The following is a 9,495-nucleotide window of genomic DNA, read 5'->3' as shown; positions in this document are numbered from 1 at the left end:
CGGCGGGAGGGAGCCTGTGGAAATCCGCCTGCCTCGGTGGAGCCGCGCGTGGGCCTGGCTCTGCGGCGTGGAAGCCGGTGCTGCAGGCAGGCCGGCCGGTTGATCCCTTCTACCGGTAAAAAGCGAGCGGCAGGTGCTCAGCTGGGTTTTATGGGACAAGTTTCTGGCGGTGTTTAAAAGGATGGTGCGCCGTTAAAAAAAAATAATCAAAATTCCTCTTTCTCCTCTGCCACGCTGGTTACAAGCGAGGAGCCCTCCCCGTGCCACGTGTCAGGCGGGATGCCGGCGTTCAGCCGGAGCTGCGCAGCTGCCGTTGACACCTTCCTACACCTTGGCAGTTCTGCCCCTGCCAGGGGTTATTACATGTTAGAGTATCAGCTTGGCTTTAACGTAGACTTGGAAATGTGAGCTCATGGTCGTTAACCTGCTGATGTGCCGATCTGTACAAGTGGAAGGATCCCTGGAGGAGCAGAGCATTGGTTGGTACCACTTAAGGGTGATTTGAAGGTTCTCCTGGGGTGACTGGCAGGAAATTAGCTATGTTGGAGTGTACAAAGAAGTTCCAAAAACTTGTAATTAATAAACTTCCTATAGTCTCATACTGGGGACCATCAACCTGGCAACTGAGGCCTGCTCCTGTAAAGTCTGAGGCACTTGTGGATACCACTGAGGAATCAAACAGGCCGAGAGCCCAGCACCTTGCAGGATCAGACCCTGGAGGTGAGGAGGAAAGCAGTGGTATCGCACTCTTACCTTTGAATAAAAGAAAGCCCTATGCTTCAGCTCTCCTTTTGGGTTTGAGGTAGATTTTCAGGTTTCACAGTAAGTGTCTCTTGCCACGCTGCAGGTTAGCTGTTCAAGAGCGGCCAGTTGGGCGCTAGCTTTCCTAGCCGGCCTTTGACCGATTGCTGTGCTCCCTGCTAACACCGGCTGGCTTCAAGCTGGAAAAATCACTGATACTTGGCAGTGAGGAAGCACAGAAAGGTTGGAGCTGATTTCTGTTAATTTTTCTGTGGTAGTACCATGTTGGCTTAAAAAAAAAGGAAAATATAGCCTGTAAACAGAGTACTCTGGATGTTAAACTAGAATACTAAATTCACTTCCCTCTGTTTTTATTTTTTAAAGCTTTGTTAATCTTCAATCGAAAGCTGTAAGAAATGGGATGTGTAACAAGCACGGAAAGGCTATTACGCTGGTACTTAGAAGGAGGTCCAAAGACCAAGCTCTTGACCCAAGAAAGTATCTAGTGTGTTCGTTCCCTCTTCCCTGCAGTGTCTGCTGCAGTTCCCTCTGTGGTGTAACATAAGGGTTTCCTGCTTCCAGCACCGGAGCTAACCCTACTGTTTCTGTACAGTCTCTGTTGCCCTTCTTGAGTGGCATCTGACTGTTTTATACACCTCCGTGGAGGTATTCAGTGTGGGTCAGGTCCAAGAAAATACAACTGGAGGAATAAAAGAAAAATTGGTGCTTTTTTTTTTTTGCTTAACTAGACTGCTGTGAGCATACTTGGCTCTACGGGAATATTTCCTTGGTGCTCCCCTCAAGCGCTTGTCCACATCTGTAACTTCAGTCTGCGACTTGACTGAACTATTTACTTGCATGCAAATTACTCGGGCTTGACTGTCCACAGGATCTAGGCCAGACTCCTCTTCACACAGTGATCCAGTGACCCGAACATTGCAAAGCCATTTTGCAGCGGCTTGTCGAACGGTTGATGACTAGTGTGTCAAAGTAAACTTTTTCCCTAGGGAAATTAGTTTAATGGGGGACATTTTATAGGGAAGGAAGGTGACTCTGTTGATGGAGTAAACAGTGTGGCTTTGCCAGGCTGCTGATTATCACTTACACAAAAAAAAATCGGATTAGTGTTCTGATCAGTGCTGTTCTTCTGTGTGTAAGCTTCCAACTGTTCAACTTTTGCAACCTTTTCCCCATTTCTGTTAGGACATATTACCAGAAGCTCATGTGTTTCGGAAAGTGAATATTAATATGTACATGCATATATTTCAAACCAAAATGATCTTATTTCTCATGATCACCCTCTTTAAGCTGTTAGAAAAGCTGTGGGGCTGTATAGGTTTGGGTTTTATTATTGTTGTTGTTTTTAATCCTTTTTGCCTTTGCCAGATTTTGTTGTTGTAGTTAAGCAGGTAGTCTTCTGTAAAGTTTTGGGGTTTTCTTCTTTCCCTTCTGTACTGCTAGGGAAGGATCCACAAATTGGCTAACAAGTAGGAGAGAAAACTGAGTGTATGGAGTCAAATGGGAAATTACGCTGGGGAAAAAAAAAAAAGGCAAGAACCTGTTACTCTGTTTTGCCTATATAGTAATGTTTGATATTACTTGTAAGAAAGAAGAGATACTTGATTTCTAAAAGAATGGTTCCCCTTGCAAAAACCTGAATAAGGTCGCTCAAGGAGGCATATGCCTTGGCTTAAAAATACCCAAGAATGTTCCAGCTGAGTGACGAGATGGCACAAAACGCTGCAAAAACACACAGGATGGTATTTTACAATTGGGCAGTAGTATTAATGCATGAGGATAACACCCAAGGCTCACCATTTTGTAGGCTTCTTTACCCCTCCTGTTGTCCTGGACCCTGCATGGTAGGTTTTAAGTCTTATAACAGCACCAAAAGCTGCAAAGGAATAGGCACCAGGTAGGCATGTCTTCTGAGGAATGAGAAGGAGGCAGTAGTTGGTTCTGTCCTTCATAGTACACCTCAGCCAAGGGCCCTTCAGATTGTCTAACAGGAAGCACATCAGCAGTCCTGTCACTGCCAACTTGGACAAAAGTCAAGCTGACATTTCTTCAGCACTACTGTGTTTACTGCAGAATTGAGTATGTGTTCTACGCTTGAAAAAGGGCTACCTGCATTTTCTTCTCACCCCTAGAAATAGTTAGCTAATATTTAGGCCAGACTGCTGAGAGGTTTGGATGTCGATCCAGGTCTCCACTGGAGACCAAGACTTTTATCAGCAGTGCTCTCTGCCAGACCTCTCCTCCCTTTGTCCCAAGGCTGCTGTTTCTCATGGGGAGGTGGAAAAGGCTGACTTCAGCCTCTCATGAGACAGGAGCTGGATCAGATTCCACCTGTCTGTTCCTTCTTCTGTGGCTCCAACTGACTACTTTCAGACTCTCCTTTAGCTGCCCCTTTCATGTCAAGAATAGCCAACAGCCCTTATCTTAAATGGAAGTTGATTCTCTGCATTGGTTTCATTTGCAGGACTTTAAGTTCGAGTTTGGCCATCATCAAGGCAGGACAAGTTCTGTCTGGCATGGAGGTACAGCTACCATTGTTCAGAGCCCTGGAGACGAAGTATGGGGAATAGTGTGGAAAATGAACGCTAGCAATTTACGTTCACTGGATAAGTAGGTGACAACTTTTGCTGTCTTCTACTATTTTAGAGAGCAACTGAAAAGTAGTAGTTAATTTTTGGTAAAGAGCTGTGTGGAAGCTTTGGTGTTGGAATCAAGAAGATGGTTTGGATTTTAATATGTGAATTTCATTCCACAGTACATATATTGACTAAAACACATTTGTGATTAAAATTTCAAGCTAAAGCTACTTGGGAGTATTTTGAGAAGGTGTGGACCTTGATTTGGAGCCGATATATTGGTCAGGTTCTTTTTTTTTAATCCCTGTCCTCACAATGTCCTGTCCCTAAAATTACTCTAGACTCCATACTTGTCCTGTGACACTTTTCCCATTGCTTTAGGGAGAGTTCCCTTTGAGACCGACATCAATTTTTGCCTCTCTACATCTGTAGACTCCAGTTGTAGTGGAGGAGGAAGGGATGAGGACAAGACTTGCAGAAGAGAAAAAGGTCTTTAATACAGGCAAAGGCACCCTCTGAGGAAGGTATTTTGCATGTCTTCTCTTCTAAGGATTCAAACTTTTGTGAACTTGAGGTAAATCCAAGCAGGAAGCTGGGGTGGTTTTGTTTTTCCCTTTGAATGGCAGAGGCTGCCTGCACCATTACAATGTATGGCAGTGAATGTTCTGCCAGTGCCTGATAATTAAGACAAGTTTAAGGCAACCTGAGCAAGTCATTCCCAGGCTGAAGTCTGGAGGACCACCTGGGTAAACAAATCAAGGAGTAGCATAACTTCTTGCAAGGTCTAAGGCAGGACTAGAACTTAATCTCCAAAACTTTGGCTGGTGTCATGTGCTTATTGCAGCTTTCAGGATGCACCTACACAGCATGGTGCTTCTGGTACACAAGAATTGCTTGTTCAGAGCAGTTCATCACTGCCAATTAATTCCAGTAGAAATCTGGGCTAGTGAGGCTAAGGAAGCAGGGTGTATTAAACCCATTGAAAGCATTGCATTAATACAGTTCTTCTGCTTCTGGTACTGTTGCAATTTTGGCTATGGCTGCATTGTGCTGGGTAGACATGTCCTTATAACTTTGGCCACGAAGCTTGAAGTTCCAACTTGCTTTTCATTGCCTACAGTGAACCTGAAATACAACAGAAACTGTTGCCCAAGTTCTGTTAGCACACCATGGGAATAGGCACTCTCAGCTCTCTCAAGTTCTGGCTGGGAGTGTTAGTCCGAAGCAGGAGGGCATCTAGCTGGTATGCTTCTGGTTGGGGAGAGCTTCACATGTCCCTGTTTTGTTATCTCCTCAGTTCCCCCTCTGTTGCTTACACTAGCACTTACCATCTGGTCCCCTTTCTGCTGACCTGTACTTAATCTCCTGATTTACCATGCTTTCCTAAAGCATAAACTTCACAAGTATAAAGATGCTGTCTGGCAGCATCTGCTTTGATAGTAACACTGTTCCCCCTGTGGGGACAGCATTTTGCATTTTAACTTCTAGAAGTGTTGTTTAGATACTAGAGAATTGCAGATTCCAGGCATTTGTTTGTCAGGGGATAAACTTTAATGCTGGCTAAGATGCTACAGACTTGAGTGCTGTATCGTCACCAAAAACTACAGGACGGACGCTAGCATTAAAGATTGCTTTTTCCCAGCTGCCTCATTGATGCCATGAAGGTGGACTGGCAATGGAAGGCAACAGGGTGTGTTCTTGGCTTTTATAACAATAGTCAATAGTGTTCTTCTAAGGATTGTTCCTAACCATCTTGAAAGAGCTTGCATGTGTTCTTGCTGAAGATCTTAGGATTCTCTGGCTGTGTGCAGATATATTTGTAAGTTCTCAACCAGGTTATTTCCTGGAATTTCTATGTATCAAGAAAAAAAAAATTCATTATTTGTCCCCCTCCTTCCCCCCACCTTCCCCCCCTCCCAATCTGGATAAAGTCTGTGCTTTGTTATCCAGAAGCAGAGGAGGGAATGTGTAATTGATGCTGCATGTTGTTAGCTGAAATACTAGTAAAACAACATAATATATAGAAAAAGAATATGGGAGGGGAATCTTTTGCTTAGATGGCTGAACTTTTTGGCTTCCAATGCATTTTGGTGCTGTCTCATGGTCAGATTTTTTTTGTCCTCTTTACTTCACAAATCTGTAAGTTATAGACTAAGTCATTACTTTTCCTCCTACTTTTCCTTACCCTAGTAATGGACATTACTTAACTGTAATATTTTTCTTGCTCTCACACACCCATGTGACTTATTTTGCAGTCTGCTGACCTTGAATCTGCAGTTAGCTTCCCTTGTCTACTTGCACTTAACCTAGTTATATAACATGGCCTGTGTTACGTACATTAAATAACTTGAAACAGTAAGAAGTCTTTGAAAGAAAAATAAGTTGTCAAATGATATTTTGACGAGCAGCATTAAAACCCATGTTATCATTCATATCTAAAGCATATCTGAAGCTAATTGTGCTATAAAGTCTGTCATGTATTGCTTAAGCATCTCATTTACTTGTTGCTATTTCATCAGACTTTTATTGGTGGCTAAATGGTAATGACTAAAGACAACAAGTAGCCTTGTTTTTGAGTTTGTTTTTGTTTTCCTAAGACAGCGTGATTTTTCTAATAAAAAAATAACAATGTTTTTTGCCCTGATCTAGCTTGTTGTTGCTGTATAAGTCTTGCACAAATTAAAGGGTGTCTTGGATTATTCATTGGAATGTGCATTGCAAGAGTTGTGCGAGTTTCCTCTTATTCAAATGTAACACAATGGGCAAGATAAAACTTTGCAATTGTTTCATTATCTGAGTGGAGGGTAATGAATGATACATGCCTGGCTCATGCTGTGTTTCTCTTGTAGATTACCAGGCTTGCATGGTAATTAATTCACAAGGAGTATTCTCTCTCTAACTTCGCAAGTTAATCACTAGTCATCTTTGTTAACAGAGCTGAAGTAATAAAGATGAATGCTGCTGCTGCTTTAGAAACTTATTTTTGGATATGAAACAAGTTTGCACAAAAAGTACTGGAATATGTTTTGCTTTGTTTTTCTTTAAGTCTATTAACAGTGCAGACCAGTGTCCTGCCTTGAATCCTGTTACAATAAACGTATGTGTTTAATTGCACAGTTTGTTTGAAAGTTGTATCAGTTATTTGGCATGAAAGGAATATATGTCCTTTCCAGGCAAGAGGGAGTTGAAGATGGTATTTATGTCCCAATAGAAGTTAATGTCCACACTCAAGCAGGAAAGGTACTGACCTGTCGAAGCTACCAGATGAAGGACTATGTCTGTGGTCCCCCTTCTCCTCAGTATAAAAAGGTAGGTGTTCTGTCACTAATTTTGGAGAGAATGAACAGAAATATATGATGCAGTACTTCTGTCCTATTTAATAAGCACTTTATTTACAGTGGATGGAAGGCATGAGTAACTCTAATGTAAAGGTATAACTTAATCCTTGTGCAATGTAATAGTGTAATGATGCTCGCAGAAGATTGCTAGCTAGGCCTACTAAATCACTTTTATTTTTTGGTTTAGTTATGCCTTACGTGACACCTCTAACTCGTGAGTTAGTTATGACTGACACAAGGATTTCTGAAGGATGTTGTTTACATATATGCAGCAATTCCCTGTTTGAAAAATTAATGTACTCCACTGAAAGGATGGAGAGAAGCTTCTGTGGGGAAGATACAGCACCTAGCTTGTAGTCTCAAGGACAGAGATTATCCCTATTGTCTTATGAAGTATTTTACTATCATTTAATACAGGAATCCACCTGCCTGCTTTTACCAGATGCATCATCAGTATATCACAGGACTTCCAGCAAACGTTGTGGAGCACTACAGGGTTGCCACTTGATGGCTGGTGAGGCAGAAGTGTTTCAACACTGTTCTGCAACACACTGACTCTGTAGAGACACATGATCCAGTCACACAGCAGGCCTGACCTGCTTAGCTTGTGAGATCTGATGCAGGCCTGGCCTCTGGTGGCATGACTGCATGTCTGGAATTGTGCAGCTATTAACAACTGCCGATAGACATCACTGTGACATGTTGACTTTTTCTGCCAAAAGCAAAGAAATGGGGCTTGAGCTTGTTAAATCCCCAGTGTGCCACCTTCTCAACTGAGGAGCTTGCTCCTATCAATCAGCTTCCAGGAGCACAGCAAAGACCAGCTGCTGAAGGACTTCTGAAAAGAAAGCTTGCTTAGAAAGCAGGCTCTGCTACTTCACAAACCTCCTCCCTGCCAACCCGCTTCCTGTCAAGACTGATCTTGAGGGCTTTTCAGGGAGCTAATACATAGTCTGCTGCCGTCTGTCAGCTCTGACTAGTATACTGACAGTATACTCCAATAACAGCAACTCTATTTAACGAAACATTCCCTTCTGCTGTTGTCAGGGTCAGTTGGTAGTTCTCTTCTTTCCCTTTGTACCCAGCTTTTATTTGTTTAAGGTAACCAGGCAAGAGGGCTAAAAATTTAGTACAGGTGACTGCATTGGCACAGTGATCTACATCCCTCTACTGTTATGTACTTTTTCTGGCAAAGTTCATCCTTTCTAGACATCTCATCCTTGAATTTCCTGGCTGTTGAATGCATGAAAGAATATTTACAATAGTGACAACTTTTAAAATCTGCGTATTTATCTATCCATTTCTATATGGGAGCTTGCTAATATCTCTTTCAGGTGTTGGCACCTACAGCCACCTCTTTTCCTCTCACTGTCACTTTTCTCTTGCACCAATACTTAAGTTTATTTTGTATGGAGAAGGAAAGCTGCAGTAACAAACTAAGGAATCTGTGTGTTTTCACTAAGCTAAGTATCTGTTTCTGTTACTCCTATAATCTGTCTAGGTACTTGCTGTTGTGCTTCAGATTTGAACAGCTTAGTTTTAAAAATAACTTCCATAATATACACTGCTTCTCACTCAGATGTGATATGAAGGCTGGCTAAAGGCATAGAAAGTAGTTCTCATCCTCGCTGGAAGAAAGAATAGAATAACTGAGTAACAGCTTAATTGTACAGTCTTGTGCATGTTAGTAACATTTCAGAATCTTAGGGGTATGCCTTGGTAGTTACAAGCCTTTTCAGAGTAATTTTGTTGATATTAAGGTCCTCAGTGGTCTTCTAGAAGCTTTTGGCTATCTTTAGGTACAAATAGCATTATTTGGGGTTAAGTCTTTTGTTACTGTAAGCGGTTCTTCCCGTACAAGTAAATGTTTGGAGGGGTCTGTCCTTCCTAACACTGTTACTGATGGCTTTTTTTCCCCCTCTTTTTGATTACAGGTTATCTGCATGGGTGCAGAACAGAATGGCTTGCCATCTGACTATCAGAAGAAATTAGAAGCTATTGAAACTAATAATTATGCAGGACCAGTGCCAATCATGGAAGAGATTGAAGCTGCTATTAAAGCAAAGAAAATAAATTCTGCATAGAATACCTCTGCAGTTGCTTGGCCATTCACCTTGATTTAGATACCTCTCCTCACTGTGCTGATCAGCAGTTTCTTTATCAAGAAAATATGAGTTTGTGCATCTACAGTAAGCCCTTAGACGTGATTTGCAGTGTAAAGACACATTGACATTGGTAACTTCTTTGCTTTTTATGTGTAGCTTGAGTACACGCTGAAGTTTTTGCAGATTTAGAAATTATCTTTCTGTAATTGTCATGCAGTGCTGCATGCAAATTTGTGCATCATGTTGTTTACTGACCTTTGTAAAAGAAAAAGGCCATCTTGATAGGTGTTGGCATCTGTTGCCTTCTGAGGAATAAGGGCTGCAGGATCGGGCTCTTTGTTCCTAAACATTGTATACAGAATTATCAAGAATTTCAAAGATTTATTAGCTGCAAAGTAGACTCAAATCTCTAAACCAAGACTAAACCTTTTCCTCTGCTGCTTCTCTTAATGGTTTGAAGCCCAGCCTATCTGAAGCTAGGGAGTTCCTGTTTCTGTTTATGTAGTTAACAAAGAAAGTAATTTTAACTGTCTCCATGTTTTTAAGTGTTAGTCCAAAAGGCAATCCAGGCCTGAAGACAACATTCAGCGAAGGATCTCATTCAAAGCGTAACGGCTGCCTCCTTTCTATGTATAGTAATCATCATAGGTGAACTGGTTAGGTATAACCAACAGATTTTAAAGAATTCATTTCAGTTAGATAATTCCAAGGATTTTT

General features: G+C 41.8%; 1 protein-coding gene across 1 annotated transcript; it reads left to right on the top strand.

Moving 5' to 3' along the window:
• Nucleotides 1-279: 279 nt before the first annotated feature.
• On the top strand, nucleotides 280-8,899 carry GGCT (gamma-glutamylcyclotransferase). The gene is made up of 5 exons (XM_010292636.1): nucleotides 280-404; nucleotides 1,126-1,195; nucleotides 3,224-3,369; nucleotides 6,509-6,644; nucleotides 8,608-8,899. Exons 1-5 carry the CDS (start codon nucleotides 280-282, stop codon nucleotides 8,755-8,757), a joined length of 627 nt encoding a protein of 208 aa, XP_010290938.1. The 3' UTR covers nucleotides 8,758-8,899.
• Nucleotides 8,900-9,495: the final 596 nt, after the last annotated feature.

Source organism: Phaethon lepturus, unplaced genomic scaffold, assembly GCF_000687285.1.
Source record: "Phaethon lepturus isolate BGI_N335 unplaced genomic scaffold, ASM68728v1 scaffold21300, whole genome shotgun sequence".
Taxonomy (NCBI): Eukaryota; Metazoa; Chordata; class Aves; order Phaethontiformes; family Phaethontidae; genus Phaethon; species Phaethon lepturus.
The sequence above is the reverse complement of the archived record's forward strand: the minus strand, read 5'-3'. Positions and strand labels throughout refer to the sequence as shown.